The sequence below is a fragment of the Tupaia chinensis genome, unplaced genomic scaffold, assembly GCF_000334495.1.
Source record: "Tupaia chinensis unplaced genomic scaffold, TupChi_1.0 Scaffold000119_1, whole genome shotgun sequence".
Classification (NCBI taxonomy): Eukaryota; Metazoa; Chordata; class Mammalia; order Scandentia; family Tupaiidae; genus Tupaia; species Tupaia belangeri.
The window spans coordinates 5,786,578-5,811,369 of NW_006159585.1; the positions used below are offsets into that span (position 1 = coordinate 5,786,578).

The window sequence follows — 24,792 nt, forward strand, 5'->3', positions numbered from 1 at the left end:
GCATTCCTGAAGAAAGTCTTCTATGGTGAGCTCAGGAACTTGAAGGGACACCAGAATGGGGCCCCATCCTAAATTCTGGTTGAGGGAGCCTAAGGAAAGAACACCAATGGGAGACATCAAGACACAAGCAGAGTCCAATGATATAACAACTCTTCTAAACTTTTCACTTTAAGCCTCGTGTTAAACAACATTTCTCATGTTAGCCCAGAGGCCACACAAGTGAAATGCCTCAGGACTGAGCTGCAAAGCCCGCATACTAGATGCCTGTGCCCAAGCTAGCCAATAGAGAGGGTTCAGAAATCAGAATCCAGGACCTCATATTTCTAAGTCACCTTTCTCATCATGTTATGATCATGAAAATCGCACGTAGACACTGCCTGTCCCAGTCATCTAAGGGCTTTAATTTTAATATCATTTTCCAAGGGCAATTGTTATTACTTGTTCCTCATAAGTATCTTTACTTATCAAAGCTCAGTTTGACTCACACTTCAACAGAAACCATTTGAATTGTAGCAACACAAATACATTTGGAACAGCTTATCCTAATGGTTCTCAACTCTTTGAAGGAGCAAGGAGGGGTTGGTATGGTAATATGCACAGCACCTCCACGGGTAAGCATGGGCTGGGCATGAGCTGTCGGAACAGAGGACAGGTTGTGGCCTTGCTCCAAGACCCTGCTTTCTCTCCCGCTGTCTGCAGTATGACTAGACGTCCAAACTGAGAAGTGCTATTCAGAGCAATTCTTAATTAGACCAGACTGTTTTCAGAGTTTAGAAGTAAAACAAAAGGAAAAAGGAAAAATGGGGATAAGAGGGAATACCCTTCATAATGGTTAAAAAGGTGTGGCATGAAACAATAAAGGACGTCTATAAAAATTCCTTTTACCAAAAGTTACAGAAATTGGGGAGATCAACGCACAGGGTCATTATTACAAACATTCTGATTTATAGTACTTGTTTTGAGGACAAAGGCTTGGCCTGTGACGTAACACAATTTGCCTGTCATAACAGAATTTGTTTGATGCTCCAGAACTCAATGTAAAATGAGTAAGAGCTTTTCTCCCTTGAAACATGTGAATGTACCAACAAAGGACACAGGTTCCTGTGCTAGCTCCAGATCTTTGTGAAACAAATACACACATATTTTGAAACATCCAGAACATTCACAGAGCAGAAATGAGAATGGCACAATCCCTCACTGGGAAGAGTCTGAAAAAGTATCCCCCAATGACAGCTTTTTTTCCCTGCAAAAGACCAGTAAAATGAGTGCAAAGATGACATCCTCTTACTTTCTTTGAAGTAGGCAGTGATGCAGGCTTCTGTAGTCTCAGCCATGTGGCGGACAGATGCCAGGCTCTGGCAGGCTGCGGTTAGAAGGGGCAGCACCACCAGGCCGTGCACTTTTTGGCTAATCCAGGTCCGGATACTGCCCCGGAGGAACTCCGCCGTGGGAATAGTGGCATTGTTCATCATCATTAGGACTTCCATAAAGAGGCTGCTCAGGGCCATGTGGCGAGTCTGGCTGTCCATGTCTGAAGGGAACAGAGATACACACTTGAGAAAGATTGCTGGAGTGGAAATATGAATGTAACCAAGAGAATAACAGTGCTTGGATTTTAGCTGCTCTGTGGGCAGATTACACAAGTCCCTACAAGGTTGACTACAAGAAGTCAGAAGGCAGGCTCTGGATGGTGTCTAGCTTTCACAGATAGGATGTGGCATGAAGTATTTTGTAAAAGTGAAATAGGAAGTTGCAATAGTCAGCAAAGTGACAATATCTTAATAAATAGACACACAGCAAACTGGTATGAAACAGTAACTTATTTCTCAGAATATGGCTTGTTAGTCTTTATTTTCCAACCTCTGCTACTGGAAAACCAATATATAGGTACCAGCAGTCATTTGGTAAACTATATAGCAATGGTACTTTCACTCCTGCCACTGTCAATATTCTATGGTGATTGCAGAATAAGGATTATTACTTTAAACTAAATATGAAAGTAAGGAAAATCCCTTTTAAAGGTTCCTAACAGCAGTTATTTTATTTATTTATTTTTAATATGGAAAATGGACAGACTAGTAATCTAAATGGGTTTTTCAAAAAAAAAATGGGAGGTGAAATGTAGAGTATAAGAAAAAGAACACATTTACTTATTTATTTATTTATTAGAGAGGTTTTTTTGCTATAGGACGTGTGCACTTGCCAGAGAGACAGAGATGTGAAGTGAGAAATCACCCCCCTGGGGAGGGTGGCCATGCCGCAATCCCTTCTCCTCCCTTCTGCTCTCAGGATTTTGGGCACACATGCATCCATGTCTGGTGTGAGTTTTAAGCCACGATTCAAGACTTGAACAGCGGTCAACTACATAGGAGTCCAGCAACATAACCATTATGCCATCTGCTGGTCTCAAGAGCACATTTATAAGAGAACTGCAAATGAGTAGAAGAAGGTCACTGAGAGAGATTCTTCACATTCAACAAGAGAAAAATATATTTCACTGAGAAATAAACATATATTTTTGCCACCTATTTCTAGCTCCCCCTGGACTGGCTATATTTGTTTCATGAGATAGAAGAACCATGGCTTTCTCAGCACCAGGACTTAGTATTAATGTCAATGAGAATGGTAAGACACTGCAGTATCCTATTCATCATACCCATCAAAACAATCTCACCTACTTATCTAGTGCTGAGTTAACCTTACTATTACTGCACGATCTACTTATTATCAAGCAAGGACTTTCAAAGAAAATTTGAGAGCAATAATAACAGTCTATGTGTCTGAAGACATAGTTTCTCATGTATTTCTGTGGGTATAAATATTCATGGTAATGAAGTCCTTGTCTCTGCATTTCAAGTGAATAGCAATTTAAATTTTTATTTATCTTTTAATTATGATTCATAGGAACAAATTAATGCAGTAAGTCTAACAGATCTCAGATTTTCTCCTTCCTTTCTATCAACAGGGCCAATAAAAGTTTTCCTAAAAACTAGATCCTATCACACACCTCTGAGTAAGATCTTTCTAGAATACCCTTCTCTCCTTCCCCTGGTCAGTAATTTCTTAACCTTCATGGCCCAATCACATATACCAACAGAACAGTTTCCCCAGCATTGCTGATTCTCTCTCTCTTTTTAACACTGAGTATTGCTTACTTGCTGGGCTGGTGCTAAAACTTTAGATGCATTATTTCATTTGATATTTGCAGAATCTAAATGAAGTATGAATATTAGCAAGGTTTAATTTTCACATGTTTATTTGGTAATTTGAATATGTTTTTTTATAAAATGTCAATTCAAGAGTCTTACCTATTTTTTTTTTTACTGGGGTTTTTCTCACTTGTTTCATCCTGAGTGATGATCTTAGTCATTCATATCTAAGGCACTTACTGATGAAACTAGGTCTAAATCTACTATCCTATTATATGCATTTTATTTGTCCCTCTCATTCCTTTATTTTATTTGCTTCTTTTGGATTATTTATTATATCACTTTCTCCCTCTTTTAGTTTGGAAGCTGAACACTCTGAACATTCTAATAGTGGTTATCTTACAAATTATAACATTCATTCCTGATTTTTCAAAGTCTGAGGTAATTGGTTCCCAAACGATGGTAGGACATTGGAATATTATTTTACCTCCTCCACTCTTTTCATAATCCAGTAAGACATTACAGCCATCCCTCAGTATCCATGGAAGACTAGATACCAACATCTGCAGATGCTCATCTCTCATGATCAGTCCTTAGTATCTGTGGGTTCCACATCCAAGAATTCAACCAACTGTGGAGTAAATCTGGTCTGTAGTGCCAAATCCACAGGTGTGGGAAAATTCAATTCACAGTTGCCAAAGGCCAACTATATTATTACTACTGTTTTACATAATAGTCAGATTTACCCACACATTTACCAGTTTCCTTGGTCTTCATTCTTAGTTCCTTCTCACATATCTTCTCTTTTATAATTCCTTCCTTCTACAGTTTTTCGTAGCAGTATTTTTAAAAATAACCTCTGGGGTCAAAAAATGGCACAGTGATAACACTACTAGATCCATCCACATGGGAAAGTCTGGGTTTGTGAGTGTATATGCCTATGGTTCCAGCTGGGGCTTGGTGGATCATGGTGTGGAGACCATGGGAGCGTCTGTCTCTTTCTCTCTCTGTCACTATCTATTAAGGAAGAGATAGGTAAATAAATGTTGGAAAATAGATTGGTAAAATAACATAACTTCTTAGGCTGGAAGCTTATCTTATTAGCTTTTACCTTTAAAAAAATGTAATATAAGCATTTAAAACCTTTGAAGTCTCACTTCAGCTGCAACCCACAAGTTTTAATGCACTCTCTTTCATTGCTCAGTTCTAAATGCTTTCCATTTCTATCATGATTGTTCTTTTGGCTATCAGTTATTTAAAAGTTTGCTTCTTGGGTTAACCCCATGGCAATGTATAAAGGTGGGAATTTCTATTTATTCTCCTTAAGATTTGCTGGGTTTACTAACTCTGAGGATTGTCGTCTTTACGGTCTGGGTAAATTCTCAGCCTTGCTGTCTCTTCAGATATCATTTCTCCCCAGTTATGTGTCTCCTTCTCCTCCTCCTGGAATTCTAGTAGATGATGGGATATATGCTAAACCTCCTTAGCCTAGTCTCTGTGACCCTTTATCTTATTTTCATATTCTTTGTCTCTCCGAGCTGCATGCAGTCTGGTTATTTTCTTCAGATATATTTTCCAGATCATCACTATTCTCTTCAGGTAGGTCTAACCTACTGCTAAAACTTATCTATAAATTTTTTATTACAATCTTTGTATTTTTCATTTTTAGGATATATGATTCTCTCAAATGTGCATATTTCCATAACCTTCCTTATCGATATTTTTAGACCTCCCTTATTTCATCAATTATATTCAAAATACTTTTACTGTACTAATTTCTCCAGTATCTTAAATTCTGTATGTCTGACTCTACTGATTGTTGTTCTCTATTGATCTGTTTGCAGTACCTGTTTGTGAATTTTGTTACTTTTTTTTTTTTTAAACTGTGTGTTCTTTAGATGTTTGAGGCCTGAATTGAAGATGGGTTTTTCTAAAGCGGATCTATTATTGCTTTATGACTGGTGGCATTGCTAAACATTAACCATTTTTTTTAAAAATAATTATTTTATTTAATTTTATTTATTCTTTCATCTATTTTAATTTGATGAGAGAGCAAGAGAGAGAGGGAGAGAAAGTGAGAAAGCAAGCCACCAGGTCTGGGAGTTGAACCATGGTCAGCCATGTGGGAGTATCCAGCGCCTCAACCACCACGCCACCTGCTGCTGGTCCCAACATTAACCATTTCAACTGAATTCTCAGGTTCAGGTTGCTTGTTTTGGACACTCTTTAGTATGAATTATTGCTTTAAAACCAAATGAGGGGGACCAGCAGTTAGTGTAAGGGCTATGTTGCTGGACTCCCATGTGGTCAACCGCGGTTCAAGTCCTGGACCCAGTGGCTTAAACTCACACCAGGCGCATGTGTGTGCATGCCCAAGATTCTGAGAGGAGAATGGAGGAGAAGGGACTGAGGCATGGCCATCCCTCTGGAAGGTGATTTCTCGCTTCTTGTCTCTGTCTCTCTGCCTTTCTGGCGAGCGCACGCGCCCTATAGCAAAATAAACAAACAAACAAAAAAAACACCAAATGAGGATTATCAATTTTCAAAAGAGATATTTTGTTTTGTTTTGTTTTATGGGGTCTTTTTTTTTTTTTTTTTGCTATATAAACACGTGACCCAACACCAAGGCCAGAACAGATGCCTTTGCTTTCCGCCCACAGGACAGGTTTATTACTAAATCACTCAACAGAAAAGACACCAGCCTGTAGGTAATGCATGGGATCTCCTTTCCGGGTCCCACCTTAGGCAGGCTGTGGGCTCTACTGCATCTCCCTAATATCCTAAGAAGGTTCAGCAAAAGTCTTCAGGGTACTCCACACAGTACTCTAACTACCTTTATTAGTTCCTTCTTTTACTTACTTAGTGTCTGACCTCTGAGATGGCCTTACCTTTTTGCCACTCCATTTTCTTAAAAGCTTTTATCCAGGAGTCTTAGTTGTTTCAGTAGTAAAGGCAAGTGGGATGTCTAATCTACCAAACTGCCAGGAGCAGAAGTTCTAGAAGCATCTGCCAGTGTCGGCCCCTCCTCAAGTTCTCAACATTCACCCCGCCCCAACAACGCTAGGTGCCTCAGGTGTTAATCATCACTCTAACCCTAGCTCCTCCAGCAATAGATTTGACAGCACTCTGACCATCTTCCTGATCTCATGATCCTTTCCACACAGCAGGTATTCATTGACAGAATGAATACGTGGCTTCCTATTAATCACTTACCAGGTGGGTTGAAGACAATGATATCATCTAAGAGCTTAGACATTTCCTGTTCTAGAACTGCTAAGGTGATTTTTCCGTTTTGTTCCAGGGTGCTGAGGAATTGAATCATCTGATGAGTGAAAGCTCGGCATTTTGGAACCGCATCCTGGCAAACAAACAAACAAAAAAGATAATTCAAATTAATCTAAGCAAGAGTGTTAATTGAGTATTCTCTGGAAGCCTGGCAATAAACTAAATACTTGATAGGGAACCACATAAAGACCTCATCTCAGGTGCTCCACAGATCCTGTGTCTAGGAATGTGTAAATCTGTGGTAACACTTTGACTAGAACCCATGTTTGCCCAAATTCTGGCAGAATACTCTTCCTTTTTTTACTACATCAATAATAACATTAACCAAACTAATTATTTGGCAGAAATATTTCCAAAACCTTTTAGGTTCATTATCTAATTCAATCCTCACAATGCTTTGAGGTAAGGTATTATTTCCAATTCACATGAGAGAACTAGGGGAGTTGTCTAAAGTCAGAATAGCAGTGAGTTGGGACCTAACATTTGTCAGAACTCAAGCTCATACATCTAACTTTCCTTGCTATTCTGCTGCCAATAACATTCAGATCATGAAACCAGCAATCCACTGTCAGCTCTCAATTCTTGTGAGCTCCGGTTAACATGTGACAGTGCTCAGAAATAATAGCTTACCCAAAGACAGGAATCAAGTAAAAGATCCAAGGGAACAAAATATAAGTACACAATGGTATGTATCCTCCAACTTTCTCTGCTGATTAGTCACAAGATTCAAGACCATCCTCAGTAGTATCTTACAACTAATTAGGAGATCCACCCAGTCCCAAAGAACACTGTCTGCCTTTGAAATTACCCTCTCAACTTACGAGGTGTTTCTGGCTGTCAGTAGGAATAGATAGGCCCGCAGACACTTTTAGGAGCTTCACGATTAATTCAGCAGAAGATTCCTTTGCCAGGATAACCGATGGCGGGTAATGACTGCTGAAATAACCCAGCACACTCTGGTATGACATATTATCCACAAGATGCCATGACAGTGAGCTTGTCTGTCCAAGGAGACTAAGTAAAGGTGAATCCTAAAAATGAAACACACATTTCTTTAGTTCCATAGCTCCCATTTTCCTAGAAATACATGTCGCTAACTAGTTCATAGAATAACCACTGAGATGACCTGATAAGCACAAATGATTAAGATGTCAAGTAAGTATAGGTTGAACATCACTAATCTTAAAGTCCAAAATGCTCCAAGTCCAAAATGTTTTGAGCACAAACATGACACTACAACTTGAAAATTTCAAAACTAACCTCATGTCACAGTCAAAATACTGCAATACAAAAATATTGTTCAAAATTACCTTCTGGCTATATATATAAGGCAACTGAAACATAAATGAATTTCATGTTTGAATTTGGGTCCCATCTCCAAGATATTTTATTGTATATATGCAAGTATTCCAAAATCACCAAAACTGAATATTCAAAGCACTAATCCCAAATATTTCGGGTATGAGATATTCAACCTATATCTATCCAAGTTAGGAATACTAGTGAAAGCAATAATCAAAGTCTCAGCAAAAATACATTATATTGGGGTGGCCCTGTAGCCTAGTGGTTCAGGGGACTGGATCCTACATGACCAGCCATATTTTGAATCCTGGCCCCAGCAGTTTAAAATACATGCCTGGTACATGTATATGTGTACCCCAAATCCTGATGGAAGAGAAAAATAGAGGAGAAACTGCAGCATGACCACACCACACTGGGGTGCTTACCCCCTCCCTTTCTGTCTCTCTGACCAGTACACATGCCTTCTGGCAATTAAAAAGAAAAAAAATTCAGAACCCAGTTTCAAAGGAACTCTATGTTCTGCTGGAACATGCCAGAACTAACCTCAAAGAGCATACAAGAGATTAAACTAAGATGTAAAATAAAATTAATATATTCTAACTCAGTGTGGCTTCCCTCATAATTTAAAATTAGATAATGAGCTATCCAAGAACATCAGGCATCTAGTGAAGGCACATCTCATGTGCCAAGCATCTATCGCACTGACAGAGGCATTAGGGAAACAACTGAAAGACTACAACCTAACAGGAAGCGATGGTCTAAAGAGCCTTGCCAAGTCTTTATCACAAGCTCCCCAAACTTACTGTTTGGTCTACTAGCTGAACTTCCTTCGCCAATAAAATCATCATGAAAAGGAGGCAGACAATCATGCTCTGGGTTTCTGGGTGGGGGCTGGGATTCCAGGCATCAGACAGCACACTAACCCAATTGACTTCACAGAGCACAGACCCCAAAAATAAGAAACAACTCTTGGGACTTCCACGTTCCACCTAAAAGGAAAAGAACTAAAATCAGTGTTTTGCTTTATGCTATCTATATATCCTTAAATATATTTAAGTAAGTGTTTCATAAATTATATTTTTAAAACCAACACATTTTCCACAGACTGTAAATATCACTCATAATCTCAGATATTTAGATGTAACATTTGTAGTATCTTTCCTTTCATGTTCAATGTGGATATGCACGTTTGAGCTCATCTGTTCATATTTTATTATCTAGTCCAATATTATTATTAAGTGAGGAATGACTTTTCCTAATTCCAACCAATCCCAGACAGAGAGAGTCACTGGAGCTGCAGAGTGTACACTGAGGACAAAAGCTGAGATCTATTAGTCAGTGTACCAGAACCACTAGAAGACCACTGGGCCCACCTCTGGAGTCTGGGGTGGGAGAAGGAATGTGCACTTCCAACAAGTTCTCAGGTGGTGCTGAGGCTGCTGGCCCCAGGACTACACTTTGAGACGAACTATACTAACATATATATTTATGCTGCCTTTTTTTTTTCTTAGTTGTTAGAGAACACGTGCCCTCACCAGAGAGAGAGGGAAAGGGAGAAAACAGCCCTTCATAGGTGTTGTCACATCGCAATCCCTTCTCCTCCATACCTCCGTCTGGATTTTGGGCATGCACACACAAGCATGTAGCATGTTTTTTCAGCTGCCAGAGTCAGGATTTTGAACAATGATTAGTCATGTTGGATCTGGCTCCCTTATCTACTAGGCTATGGAGCCAGCCCTATGCTGCCTTTTAACTGTAATGTTGTATTATAAAAATGTCTCTATACCATTATTCTTTATCGTAAATAAGCATAATACTTAAATTCTATTTAAAATATATTAAAGATGTTTAGGGGGTACAAATGTACTATAAAGTATACATGAACCTCAAAATTATTTTTGATAAGTCTATTTTAATATTTCTAATTTGTTTAAAATAAAATGTGGTTAGTAACAAAATTTTCCCTTTACACTGAAGATTAAAAGCTCTTCTCCATTTATAAAATCATAATCAATGAATTTGGTGATGGTTCACCTCTTCCCATTATTGGTATTATATTATGCTAACTACTAATTCTCTCCCCTTTTAGAAAATAATTCATCATCCTCCTTCACAATCTGTTCTCTATCCTTACCCTCAACCTCATGAAAACATATTTTATTTTACCAACAATGCAGAAAAAATGGCCCTGACCTGCCCCATTCTGTCATTAGAATAAAGTCCCTGGAGATAGAGTCCACAGCATCCCTGAACAGGCCCTTCTGCTATTAAATCTGTCTCAGAGTTAAGGCTGCCCTCTTACTTAGTTCAAACTGTAACTTGCGGTTCTTTAATAAAACAGTTTTTCTCATGTGTTCACAATGGTAGTAAGTGTCTATTTAGCGCCTGCCTCATATACTAAAGCTAGCTATAAACTCATCCTTCAACGTTGCATTCAGCTTTCCTTAGAGCTCTCTGTTATAGAGGCATGGCTGACACTAGCAGCTCTGGGTGGGGCTTCATTAATAGCACTAAAAGACTCAAAAACATTTCACAAAACATGTCATAAATAACTATAGATCTGTATCAACTAAAGCACTTAAGCTACCTCAATAATAAATGGGACATTAAGAGCAAACGCAATGAACTGATGACTGTGAATAAATGAGGTATAACTAGAGTAAAATCCAAGACAAGACTACAAAGGGTTTTTAAAAATAAAAACTTAGTAACAACAAAAAACAACTTCAAAGGCCTGACAGCCACGTAAGTTACATTGCAGTGCCTATTTTTTGTAACTATTACTCCTACTAAGATTCACACATACTTATTGGTATTTTTTTTTTTTTTAGGTAATTTGGGGTTTTTATAAGATTATGATACATCATCAACTATTACAATGCATTTTTATCTTCTACAATCCAATTTTTCACTTGCATAACTGCTAAAGAATCTAATGGCTTGATGGGCTAGCTCAGTGATTAATATTGTACACAGGGAGCTGGGTCCCACATGACCAACCACAGTTAGAATCCTGGGCCCAGTGGCTTGAACAACATGCCAGTCGCATAGCCTACGTGCCCAAAATCCTGATGGGATGTAGAAATGGAGGAAACAAGATTGTAACATTATCATGTCCCATTAGGGACTGTGCACTCTCTGTCTTTCTCTGGGGAGCACTCAAGCTCTCTGGCAGTAAAAAATAAACATAAATAAATAAAATAAAAACTAATGGCTTGAGTACCAATTTACATTTTGCTTTAATAGAACATTTAATGGAAGTAGCTCTAATGACATTATCCTAGAAAAAGAAGCAAATGCATAAACACCAACTGAGACTGTGTAAAACCAAGTCATTAAACGATGTACCCACACAGGAATATTAAAGTCTAGGAGATGACTGACATACTATAGACAAATCTATCTCTGGGCTTTAAAAATGGTCCCATCGATTTTCCCCCTGATCTATTAGTACAATGAGATGATTTCCAGGGGATGCTGCTTTCTGTAAGCACCAGTTAGGTGACATGTGCACGACATTCTCTGGCACTCGCTGCCACTGTGTATTACCCTAACATGAACAGGCTGCTCCCCGGAAGCCAGCTCTCTAGGCTGTGACATGGAGAGTGAGGGCTCACCTTGAAGAAGGCCTCCATGAGCATCTGATCAGGGTGCAAATCTTTCCACTGGAGTTTCTTGTACGCACTATGAAAAGCGTAGAGAATGAACTCTGGCATTTTGGGTGCTGTACATGCTTCACAATAATGCATCAGGTGTAACCGAAGGGCTCCTTCGTCGCCTGGCAGTAGCTTATCTAAAATTTAAAACGAAAATACAGTTGAAGACCTTTGTTTTATCTTTAAAAACCATAACAAAAAAGTTAATACAACCCAGATTTTTAAATAAAAAATAGAATTTTTGAGCCAAAAATATAAAATCTAAGGTTCTCAATATTTATCCAATTTCAAAGGTTTTTCATGTGTGGGGTGGGGAGAGGCACTGAGAGATGAATGATAAAGAATGGTACCTAAATACATATTTGCGGAATTGGAGTAAGCAGAAGGTATGTGGCAGAGAGCAGTGTAAACTGTTTTTCTTCAGAATTTTTAAATATATGGTTTTTTAACTCTCAAATACATTTCTACAATCTGTTGCCCTTTGCATGTTTTCAGTCTCAGGCATTTAGTACCTCATTCATTTGACACTTGCAGGAGTCCAATATTCCTGAAAAGAAAATGTTCAAAAAACTACTAACTGTCACTCATGTAAGTCACTCTAAAATGGACCTCATGCGTTTTTGTAACCTCATAAGTATGGATTCCTTTAACACCCTTGAGGGATATTTAGTCTAAAAGAAATGGCTTCAGACTTCTCAGTCCTACTCAAAGTAATGGAATATAGTCAAAGAGAGCAACGCACAACAAGAACAAACACGATAGGGTTTCTCAACACCAATTTTTTGAAAAATGGCCAGTGAGCATTAACACATGGTACCAGACAGCTATCATGTCTTTTTTTTTTTTTTTTTTTGGAGAGGTTTTTGCTACAGGGCACGTGCGCTCGCCAGACAGACAGAGAGAGACATAGAGACAGAAAGCGAGAAATCACCCCCCAGAGGGGATGGTCATGCCGCAATCCCTTCTCCTCCATTCTCCTCTTGGGATCTTGGGCACGCACGCACACGCGCCCGGCATGAGTTTTAAGCCACCGGGTTTGGGACGCAAACCATGGTCGACTACGTGGGAATCCAGCGACATAGCCATTACGCTAACTGCTGGTTCCCAAGACAGCTATCATGTCTAACATTCCTGTGCCCTCAATTCACCAATTCTTTTTCTTTTTGTATAGTGTGAAATAGTAGTGTATATTTTTAACAACCTTTTAAGACAGGGGTTAAGGGTAGCATTTGTTTAAATATGGATAAAAGTTTTGCTGGGACCAGCAAGTGTTCTAATGGTTATATAGCTGAACTCCCATGTAGTCAACTGAGGTTCGCGAGTCCTGGACCCAGTGGCTAAAACTCACACCAGGTGCGTGTGCGTGCATGCCTAAAATCCCAAGAGGAGAATGGAGGAGAAGGGATTGCAGCATGGCCATCCCCTGGGAGGTGATTTCTCACTTTCTGTCCCTCTGGTGAGGGCACATGTCCTATAACAAAAATCTCTCTCTTAAAAAAAAAAAAGACAGTTCTGTTTAGGCAGAGACGGTAAGTATGAAAGACATCTAGGAGGTAATCTCTTAGGACAAGACTGAGTTCTAGGGACCAGCAGTTAGCGTAATGGCTATGTTGCTGGAATCCCATGCAGTCGACCGTAGTTCGAGTCCTGGACCCAGTGGCTAAAACTCACACCAGGTGCGTGTGCGTGCATGCCCAAGATCCCGAGAGGAGAATGAAGGGGAAGTGACTGAGGTGTGGCCATCCTCCCTGGGGGTGGGGGTAGGGGTGGTTTCTCACTTTCTGTCTCTCTGGCGAGCGCATGCACCCTATAACAAAACCTTCTCAAAAAAAAAAAAAAAAGAAAAGAAAAGAAAAGAAAAAAGAAAGACTGAGTTCTAGTCCCAGCCAAGACAAAATTAAGCTGTAACTTCAGACAAATTAATTTTGCTTTTGGGTCCTTATTTTTCTTAATAAATGGAGAGAGCCAGATCAGATGATCTCACTAAAAGGCTACAGTTTAATGCCACTTGATCCTGTTTTGCATAGTTCACCTCTTTCCTCTCAACCCAGCTACCAAGACTTGATGTTGTCTGCAGACCCACCTATTCCTAAGCAGCTTTCTTATTTTATACACACAGGCAAGAGCTTGAGAGTATTATCCCCTAGCCTACAAAATTAAATATGTAGCCTTTAAACGGGAATTTGATGCTCAGTTTTTTCTTTACTAATCAATATATTCTGGATGTTCAAAAGCAGCTGAAGTCTGCTTTACCAAAAACAGAGCATACCAAGGATTTCACATGTTATTCATTGAACCAATATTATCAAACAAATACTGAGAATATGACATTATCCTACTTTTGTAGGGAATAAAAAGAAGTGAAAGAAAATACTTCTGTACTTAAAGAGTTTTTGCATCTTACGGTTGAGCAAAAAAGGTAAATCAGATATGTAAAAGGTCAATCAAAAATAATGGATAAGGGGAACCAGCAGTTAGCGTAATGGCTATGTTGCTGTACTCCCACGTAGTCGACTGCGGTTCGCATCCTGGACCCGGTGGCTTAAAACTCACGTCGGGCACATGTGCGTGCGTGCCCAAGATCCCGAGAGGAGAATGGAGGAGAAGGGATTGCGGCGTGACCATCCCCCCTGGGGGTGATTTCTCGCTTTCTGTCTCTCTGGCGAGCGCATGTGCCCTATAGCGAAAACCTCTCAGAAAAGAAAAAACCCCAAAAAAAAAAAAAAAAAAAAAAAAAAAAAAAAAAAAAAAAACTGGATAAGGCACATCCAGACAAAAAGAAATAAGCTATCAAGCCATGAACAGTCTATCAAGCCCAAGCCTAGGCCTTACAGGATTTTCATAAGTAAAGTCTTCCTAAATACAAACTCACAATACAAAATTACAAAACATACAAAGAAACAAGCCTTCAAGAGTTAATATGAAGAAACATCAAAGAACAACATAAAATGTTCCCCAACAAGAACCTCATTAGACATACCTGGAAGGAGACTGAGTAACTGAAAGAGAGAGCTCAAGAAGCTATTCAGAACAAAGCACAAAAAGCGAAAATCCAGATGAAGTAGCCAAGGGGTGGCACAGCAGAGACACATGTGGACCCACATAAGAAAAGTTCTGGGTTCACATCCTGGGACCTCCCTGAGCATATATGAGCCTGTGAGACATGAGGACCCTGCTGAGCTACCTCTCTCTGTCTCTCTCCTTCTGTAATGGAAGATATAAACAAACTTTCAAAAGTCCAGATGAAGCTTAACACAAGGGGCAAGCAATATTTGAAGACAGAATGGCTGCAAATGTTCCTTTAATGACAAGCGCAGAGCAACCCCACAAAAATGAGAAGAGGTTACAAACTTAATACTAAACAATTGTATTAGTGACTTTTATTTAGTCACAGATAGTTGCCTATAACTAAAATAAATTAAATAAAGTAGGAAAGAAGAGGCAAAAGACTGAATAACTTTGGGGGGAAAGTAAAAACTAACCAGAGACAATAACATGACACATTCCTACCTTTAAAACTCTCGTGCAGCATGTCAATACAGTCAGTAAACAACTGCACAATGCTTGAGGCCACCACGGCATCACTCTCCAACCAAGGGTAAAGCCGCTGTTGGCTGCTTTAAAGAAAAGAAACACACACAGAATTTAAAGCAAAGATGATTAAATTACAGTAAGTCCTAGAGTATAGGGCTAGCAGAAGTCCTAGAAAACCTTGCATTATGTTAGCCCCACACACATTTAGACTACTTCAAAGGCTCTAAGTTCCTGGAGATAAACTGTAGCTTGAGGGAATCAAGGGGACAAAGAGAGAAACAAAACATTTAAGGGACACTAAAATGGAAAATTATTTGTTGATGATAAAGTGTATGATAATATCTTTAACTGGACGACTAGACAGCGTATTCATGCTGGGAAAATTCATTTTATTTTGCATTCTGTAATACTATACAGTGAATGAATATATAAAATATATATGTATAAAGAAACACCAACAAGGACCAGCAGATGGCATAATGGCTACATCGCTGGACTCCTATGTAGTCAACCACAGTTCAAATACCAGACCCGATGTCTTAAACTCACATCTGGCGCATGTGAGTGTGTGCCCAAAATCCCGAGCGAATGGGGAAGAAGGAATTGCGGTGGGGCCATCCCCCCAGGAGATGATTTCTCGCTTTCTGTCTCTCTTTTTGGCGAGCGCATATGCCCTATAGCAAAAACCTCTCCAAAAAAAGAAAAAGAAAAGGAAACACTAAACATATCATTTTTTTCTCTGTTACCCTTTATTCTAACACAATTAAGTTTCAGAAGTGTGCTATCTAAATAGCCCTTAAATTAACATCCTTTTACATCCAACTTATACCCATATTTATATGTGAACATTTTGGTTACATTTCAAATGCCACAGAAGATGACTGCTGGTTCCAACAATTTTCTTTATTCAAAGCATGGAAAAAAAAATCAAAGATACATAACAGAAAGACAGCCAAAAATTAATAGACAAGAAATAGCCAAAGAAATTCTCTTTTTTTCTTTTTCAAGACAGGTCCTCATATACCCTGGTCCTCCTACCTCAGCCTCCCAAGCAGCTGAGACTACAGCTGTGTGCCCTGGTCCTAGCTTTTTGGAGTGGTCTCAGAACCCAAGAACCCAGGCTTTCCACTGGGCCTCAGCCTACTGAGCAGCAGTATCAACCAGCACCTGCTACCATGAAATTCTTCACATGAAAATTTTAATTTCAGGATCTGGTCCAAAAAGCACAGTATTAAAATAAGTTCCATAATTCTTCCTGAAAATAAGCAAGCACCATTAGACTGTGGTCAGCAGTTTCTATACAGTCACTACAATATCCTGAAGCTTACAGATTATTCAAAGATAGCTTTCTAGCAAAAGCAAAGATGTAGAACCTTTTATATTTTCCCTAAAGGATTCTTGAAGCAGAATAGGTTAATGAAAGAGTCTTAAAACAGAAGTCAAAGAGCTGAATTCCAGTCACAGCTTAGTTACTAATCTACTAGCTGTGAGACATGAATAAAACTTTCATGTTCTCTGAGACTTGGAATGAAATTAGTTTCTTAAAAAAAAAAAAAACTTTACATAATGTGATCTATACCACCGTTGTCACTTTTATAAAACTCCACACTTTTCTAGTGGAAAAGCCAGAAGATAGGAAGTGACGTATAATCCATCAGATGACCAGAAACCACCACCATAGAGGCACAAGAAATATGGGAAATCAAGAAAATATCTCTCCCCAGGGGGAAAGAACAGTCCTTCATCATCCACAGATAGTGCAATGGAACTCCTAGAAATGTCAGATAAAGATTTTAGGATATTTGTAGTGACAAAGCTAACAGAAATGCAACAGAAGAGAGACTATGAACTCCAGGAGATGTAGGAGAAAAGAGACAACGAGTTCTAGGAGGTGAGGAAGTTCTTCCATGATCTGAAAGAGGAAATATACACCATAAAAAAAAGAATCAAACAAGACTGTTAGAGATGAAGACTGTAATACAGGAAATCAAAACCTTCCTTGAAAGTATTAAAAGCAGATTAGATCACGCAGAAGATCAAATATCAGATGTAGAAGACAGAACCTCTGACCTAGAAAAATTCACCAAAAAGACTGAGAAAATATAAGAATAATGTATGAGTAATACTCAATACCATTAGATGCCCAAACATCCAGATAATTGGTATCCCAGAAGGTGAAGAAACTAATCAGGGCATTGGCAATCTATTCCATGAAATCCTGGAAGAAAACTTTCCAAACTTAGAGAGGCATTCAAATATCCAGACCCAAAATACACAAAGGACCCCACATAGAATCAACCCAAGAAGATCTTCTCCAAAGCATATCACAGCCAGATTGACCAAAACCACAGACTGAGGTAAGATACTAAAATCGGCAAGAGAAAAACATCAAGATACTTTCAGAGGATATCCCATCAGGATAATATCAGAATTTTAAATGTTTATGAAATGATGTTCTCAGAAAATGCAGAGTTCTACATTTGAAGGGTAATTTCTACCCAGTAATTAGTTCCAAAAAATAAGAGATGTGGAGAAAAATTAGTCTCATATTTTGTAATGTTAAATTATCAAACTCTTAAGCGAAACCTCAGATCAGAAAAACAATGAAGTACCAAAAGTCATTAAACTTCTTTCTTATGGAAAACTTGAAATGACTGTCCAGTTTGCTCTAAAATTAATTATCAAGACAACATCTCTGATAACCAGCCTGTTCCATAAATAGAAAATATCTTGTTTCCTAAAGAAATATTTTCCAAATTTAAATATGCCCTCGACTAAAAACTTAACCTGTTAAATTGACACCTCTAACAAACACAGTAAGAATATTAAGTCTAAAGTAGTTAAGCGAATTTGAAAATCTGAAAATTTACCTTTCATTGTCCTCCAAAACCAGGATCCACGGCTTAAAGAGCTGGATGATTACTGAATGTAGGGATCTGAGCACTAAAACAAAGCAACACTTTTAGACTCAAGAAATATGCTCATCCTTTGTCAATATCATTGATAACATCATTTAGAAAATGCTCCTAAGTCCATGTTAATAATGTGCTAACATTAAGTAAGCATGTTTCTGTTTTCATTTACTACAGTGGAATTTCTCTGAATTCAGGGATTTTTTATTACAACACATCATCATGGATAAGTTCATAATGTTCATGTTTTACAAAGTAGATGCTTAAATATTCAGAATTCTTCCCTTAGCAAGATAAATTTAAAAAACAGAATTGGAGATTGAAACCTAGCTCTCTGCACTCCACCCTACAAAGGAGGGGCAGAGACAAGCTCTAGCAAGCACCCTAGATTCACTATGCAATAATTACAGGAATGACACATATTTGCACTTATGCCTATACTATATATTTTCTATTTCCTCTCTTTGACACACTATATAAATCTAATGTGTCTGTTCAAATCTCTTCTAAAGGAGTAGATCACCTAACGCCACTGAACTAAGAGTGCATTACCTGTTTTGCTGCTGGCAGATGGGTCTTGGGACAAGCAAGCCATTTCTGAATCAATCAGCCTTTTCACAAGATAGCCCAAAAATACCTTCACATCAGCCATGTAAGGACTCCATTTTGAGAATAAACCAAAGCTTTTGAAGTCCAACTTGGATAATCGAAGCTTATTAAAAAAGTCTGAAAGCCAATGTATAGTCTCCATCACCTGAAAAAAATGACCAGTAAAAAAATGCTTATAGAATGTCTACTTTTAGTAAGTATTATGCTACTTTCAGAGTACTATGACAGACTATAACTGGGGTACAGTAGGTCTTTGATTTTTTAGTAGAACTGAAAGATATAAAGCATATGAAAAATAAATCAATGGGTTTCAAATTTTTTCTAAAGGAATAGATAGAACCATTATTTTGAATAAATTCTCATGTGGACCCACTTTAGGAAAAAAAAAAAAATCAATAAATTGAGAGTTCTGTGGAACACTGCATGGAATCCTACCAGTGATCTCAGGGTCAGAGTCGGACGGGCTAAAGCAAGGAGGTTTACAGGAGAGGACCTGGCCTCACCTTTGCCAGGGGAGAGAATCAGACTCAGGAGTATATGAGGAAGGCAACAAAGGCAAAGGAAACAGGGTGAAAGAAAAGGACTGAAAAAGGAAAACAGAGGGCTTTTTTGTAAAGATTATTTTATTTAACTTGTTTGTTTGTTTTAATTTATTTATTTTAACTTGACCAGAGAGAGACAGAGAGAAAGCCGCCAGGTCCAGGATTCAAACTGCAGTCAGCCATGTGAGAGTCAAACATCCTTAACCACCACGCCACCTGCCGGCCCCCAATGTTCTTTATTTCTTAAAGAGCAGTTTTTCTAGATATAAATTCTAAATATGCTCCAATTGCTAAAAAAATAAGCAATAAAGGAAATGTTAAAAGAGAAATTCACAAATACATCAGAGACCACAAGCTCCATACCTGCTTGTCTGACAAGAGAACATCTGAAGAGCTTTGCAGCATCGTGCTCTCCGCAGAAGGTGTCCCCTGCTGGCAGATCGGGGGATAACAGCCCAGTGCTCTCAGCGTGGCCTTCCAACATTCAGGGCTCAGCAGCTGCTCAGCAGAGCCTGTGGAGCAGGGACAGAGAAGAGCAAGTTGGCATCCTTCCCACACTAAGTTTTCAACTTGAATCAAAGAACATATACACTTTACAAAGGAATAAAAATTAAGTAAAGCCCAAAACAAATTCATATAAGTACCTGTGGTGACAGGACCTAGGTAAAGAGGACCTATTAAAACAACTGACCACCTGATAATCAACTTTTCTTGTTCCTGGTAGCCCTGAAGTGAATACTGCCAAGGCCAATGGAACTAGAACTGAGTAAAAATTCCACTCCTGGTCATTTCTGGAGAATGGGAAAGGTACCGTTTTCCTGGCTAGAGGAAAACAGCTATCTATGAGTGTGAGAGAAACAGCGACAGGGTAAGGGAGACTGACTGGAGAACACAGCTCCTGATTCTAGACTCTCCGGAAGAAGCCTCCTACTAGCCCTAGAATTCTATGCCTACAATGGGCAAAACCTAAACCAAAACCCAGAGGCAGCATGGGAAAGTGAGGATCACCAGCCAGTATTCCCTGCTAGTCCTAACTCTACTACCTATGAACCTCCCATCCCAGCAGACAGGAAAATATCCCAAAGTACTATCTACCAAAGGTGGCAGAAGAAGCAAATAGGAAAAGAGGCTCACAGGAGCAGTTCTGAAGGGAAGAATGATGGTGTAATGTCTAGCGTAAGGTATCAAGGGGACAGTGACGGGTGTGTGTCCATAGCTACTGTGGTCTGATCTTAGGACAGAGCCCAAACAGGGCTATCACTGTGGGAGTCACAGTTAGCTAGAAGATGGTAGTGAAGCCAAGGAAAACCATAGGCTCACTCAGGGAGAAGAGCAGAAATATAGCAGAAGAGCAAAGGAAGGAGCCCCAGGAAGGCTATTGATCATGGATAAATGTTAAGTATAAATTTCTTTCTAAAAGCAAGACAATGGTAGGATACATAAACAGTCCTTTTTTTTTTGGGGGGGGGGAGGTTGTTTTTGTTTTGTTTTGTTTTGTTTTGTTTTTGCTATAGGGAGCATGCACTCACCAGAGCAGTTCTCGAGTTCCAGAACTGGAGGCTTGCTCTCTCTCTTGTCAAATGAAAATAAATGAATGAATAAATTAAATATTTTTTTTTAAAGTTTCAGGATAAAAATTGATATGTATCTTATAAATTTTGATAGCTTAGAATAAAAATTAGATATGCACATGTTCATCTAAATTTGAGCAGACATAATTTTCCTACCACCATTCTCTACTCACTCTACAACCTGCCTTTGTAGAAAACAATTAAAGCATGAAGTATTTTGAAATTCCAAAATAAAAAAGCCTGTACCCTAGGATCAATGGATGGTTTAATGGTTATGTCACTGGACTCCCACATAATTGACTGTAGTTCGAGTCCCAGACCCAGTGACTTAAAACTTAAACTGAGTGTGTGTATGTGTGTGTGTTTGTGTGTGCGCACTTAGGATCCTGAGAAGAGAATGGAGAAGGGACTGTGATATGGCTATCCCCCTGGGGGAGTGATTTCTTGCTTTCTGTACCTCTGCCTCTCCAGCAAGCACATGTACCCTATAGCAAAATTCTCTCTCTCAAAATAAAAAAACAGAACTTCATACTCTTTTTGCCTCCTTAATCTCCAACATTCCTATGGAAAATTGTAGGAGGGGGACAGAAATGGTAGGAATGTGGACATATTAATATTCTTTCTCTTGGCAAATAAAAATACAGCCTGTCTATAAAGGGATAAAAATTCATGTCCCCAAAACAGGAGCCAACCTACTGGGGGGATGATTTCTCACTTTCTATCTTTCTTTCTGTCTCTCTGGCTAGTACATGCACCCTACAACAAAAATCTCTCCAAAAAAAACAAGAGCCAAAAGAAGGAGGAGAAAGGTCCCTGAACGTATCCACCACTGTTTGGAACTACAGAAAAGCAAACTGGTATATTAAACAAATAAGGAACCTCAAGAAGTTTGTGGAAAAATGGACTTAAAGTACAATTTTGTTTTACTGTAAACTATTTTGAAATACATGCAGTTCTCCCATAACACATTTTTTGTGATGTTTCTAAAGATCGCTTATATTTTAAAGAGAAATGTCCCTTCCTTGCCAGATCTATCTACAGCATAAGCAGGCCCTGCCTCCACTCCCTCAGGACAACTGCAAAGTCAAGTTCAAGAGGAGGGTGGAGGGTCCAGGACTGTGGACTCCAACACCAAAGATAAGTACTGCTTTTGTTGAATAGGCACTGACCCTAACATTCAGAACAACTGACCACTTTTACAGATACCAGCTTTTGGGGCACTGTTTATCACCTTTAGGTGATCATTAGTGAATCTAAATTCCTATACTCTATTATTTTATGTTTTTGGTGACATCTGTAAATGGTGAATGTGATATTAAATATTCACTGAAATTTAGTTAGCCATAATTAAAGGAAGATACTTACTCTGCATCAGCAGCCTGAGAATGTCACTGTACTGATCAGGGAACTGGTAGAGAAGAAGGTAAGTCCAGTGCTTACAGAAAAGATTAAATGGCATCAAAATATCTTCATCTGGTTCAAGCCCCCAGGCAGTAAGTGCCAAATGAATGGACTCCAGAAGCCTGGTACGATCAGACAGAGGAGGTTTAGTGGTGCTTAACCATTGCTTAAGATCGAACTAAAAAGAAAAAGAAACAGGAAGCAGCTTTATTTACACCAGGAAATTCAAGCAGAGAGGAGTCTGTGCAGATTTACTTTAAAAGTCAGAGAGTACCTAACATTTATCTTTTTACAAAAATTTAAACAAATTTAAATACAAGTACATGAAAGGATATAAAAGTTCACTAACTGATTGGTACTATTATGCATCCATTTCTATTTCACTCTGATCTCAGAGGCAGGGTTTTCTTAGCTCTGTGTGCTTTTTCTGTCATTTAAAAATCTTGTTGATCATTCACTATTGGTTGATAATTTTACTGTTCCTGAAAGGATTGTATGTTTCTGTCTTATTGTAGTAAGTTTCCTCTCCCAGACTTAGATCAGAATTTTGTAAAACTCTTTCAGTGATCACAGTGCCACAAACAAGCAGCCCATCTAAGGAACTGCCTCCATTTAATAGCCTATCTCTTAACTGAGATAGGTAACTGATGTAGACTCAGAAACAGACCACTAATATTACCACCCAGAATCCCAAATATGTTCCTCTCCACTATGGAGATCAGTCTCCAGTCCTTAAAAAGGACAAAGTTTTATAGATTCACAGATGTTAGACAAATATGTATAAGTAAAAGCAAAATAGCTAAAGCTCTGAAATTCAAAACTGGGTAAGTATTAGGTCGTTGAGAAAGTCATGATGTATTTTTCTGTGTTTGTCTATGCAAAAAATGCATCATGACTTTCCCAAAAACCAAATAAATTCATTGTCTGACCTAAAAGAGTTAATATTCTATTCAGAATAAGGACAGAAGCAATTTACTTAGATCTGGCTTACTCTAAATGTAAGAGACTCCGACATCTTAAAATGCATTTACCAAACACAATTTAGGTATAAATTCAGGATAAATTTTTAAAAAGGATGTACTAAACTATTCTTATGAAGATTTTCAAAACTGTACTACATTTTGGGAACCAGCAGTTAGCGTAATGGCTATGTCGCTGGACTCCCACGTAGTCGACCGCGGTTCGTGTCCCGGACCCGGTGGCTTAAAACTCACGCCGGGCGCGTGTGCGTGCGTGCCCAAGATCCCGAGAGGAGAATGGAGGAGAAGGGATTGCGGCGTGGCCATCCCCCCTGGGGGGTGATTTCTCGCTTTCTGTCTCTATGTCTCTCTCTGTCTGTCTGGCGAGCGCACGCGCCCTACAGTGAAAATCTCTCAAAAAAAAAAAAAAACTGTACTACATTTTAAAAGAGGGCTTAGAAACTAGGTATTTTTATAGGATATGCAATGAAACTGTCCCATACAATACAAGGGATGCCCCAAGGAAGCTGTGGGGTCAGGTTGCTTGAAGATTATACAAACATGAAAAAGGCCTCTCAGGCTACTGACTACCTAGAAACGAACCTCCAGAGTTCTTCCATTTCTACAGAGTGGTAAGCAACAACTGTCCCTACATTTCAATGATAAAATCAGGACTGAAATACATCTGACCTTGGTTAGCAGCATGAAAATCATATCACTGTTGTCCTCACTTAGAAACTTCACCACTTTCTCATACAGCTGTATGAACTCTGTAGGTGCAGCATTAGGAGTGAAGAAAGGGGAGAGTAAAGAGCAGAGCCTTCTATTCTTCAGAATAGTCTGAAGTACTTTCTTGCATTCGGATTTAGTGCCACTAATAAACACCTAGAAAAAAATAAAAAGGAAAAAGGTCACCAAACTTTCCCTTTCCCAGCCTTTAAGGAACCAAGTTTAAGAGATGCTATTATAAATAAGGTGAATAGAATGTTTCCTAAATGAAAATATGAAACAATTAAAAGATACCTAAAATCAATACTGACAAGTCTATCACTTCCAGTGTAGCTGATATTAAATATTCTGGACACCCATTAATCTGACTTGGACAAGCTAAATATAGAAAATAAATAATAAAAAATTTTAAGAGATTAAAATCCTGGGGTAATGTCAATTCAGAAACTAGCAGTCCCATGTAATTCTGTATGACATCAGGAAAACAGATGAGGCAGCCAGTGGCATAGTGGTTAAGGCACCTGGATCCCACATGGCTGAAAATGTGGTTTGAATCCAGGACCCAGTGGCTTGAAGAACACACTTGGCACATGTGCATCTGCACCCAAGATCCCAAGAGAAGAATAGAGAATGGACTATAATTGGCCATCCCACCTGAAGGGTGCTTTCTCACTTTTCCTCTCTTTCTCTCTGTCTCTTTCCAGTGAGCACACACTCCTTATATCAAAATTATTTAAAAAAAAAAAAAAAGAAAATGAAACTTTTAGGTTTTAGATTTAGTACCTCAAAAAAAGCTAACTTTTACAATTAATATATAATGAGGAGGACTTCACCTTGTTTTAACTTGGTTCTAATATTAAAAAGTACTGTGATATAAGCAAATATTTAAATACTTTCAGGGTCAGGAAGGTTTGATCATTGACCACAAACAGAAACAATAAGATACAAGACTTATAGATTTGAATATATTAAAAATAAACTGCTGGCATGGTGGTTAAGGATGTTGGACTCCCACATGGCTGACCACAGTTCAAATTCGGAACCCGGCAGCTTCCTTCCTCTCTCTCTCTCACTCTATATGTCTCTGGTCAAATTAAAAAATAAACAAAGTTAAATAAAATAATTCTTTAAAAATAAATAAAT

The 24,792-nt window shown here is 38.7% G+C and overlaps 1 protein-coding gene across 1 annotated transcript in view; it reads right to left on the minus strand.

Annotated features, from left to right (window-relative positions):
• Positions 1-24,792, minus strand: part of EPG5 (ectopic P-granules 5 autophagy tethering factor) — a 135,772-nt gene that overhangs the window by 6,749 nt on the left and 104,231 nt on the right. The window contains exons 31-41 of the mRNA XM_006144408.3: positions 21,926-22,139; positions 19,353-19,501; positions 18,391-18,592; positions 17,797-17,869; positions 14,903-15,009; positions 11,354-11,529; positions 8,540-8,725; positions 7,256-7,465; positions 6,363-6,507; positions 1,289-1,531; positions 7-89 (exon numbers count right to left, since the gene is read on the minus strand). Of these exons, the coding sequence (XP_006144470.1) occupies positions 7-89; positions 1,289-1,531; positions 6,363-6,507; positions 7,256-7,465; positions 8,540-8,725; positions 11,354-11,529; positions 14,903-15,009; positions 17,797-17,869; positions 18,391-18,592; positions 19,353-19,501; positions 21,926-22,139 (1,788 nt within the window). The remainder of the gene's footprint in view (positions 1-6; positions 90-1,288; positions 1,532-6,362; positions 6,508-7,255; positions 7,466-8,539; positions 8,726-11,353; positions 11,530-14,902; positions 15,010-17,796; positions 17,870-18,390; positions 18,593-19,352; positions 19,502-21,925; positions 22,140-24,792) is intronic.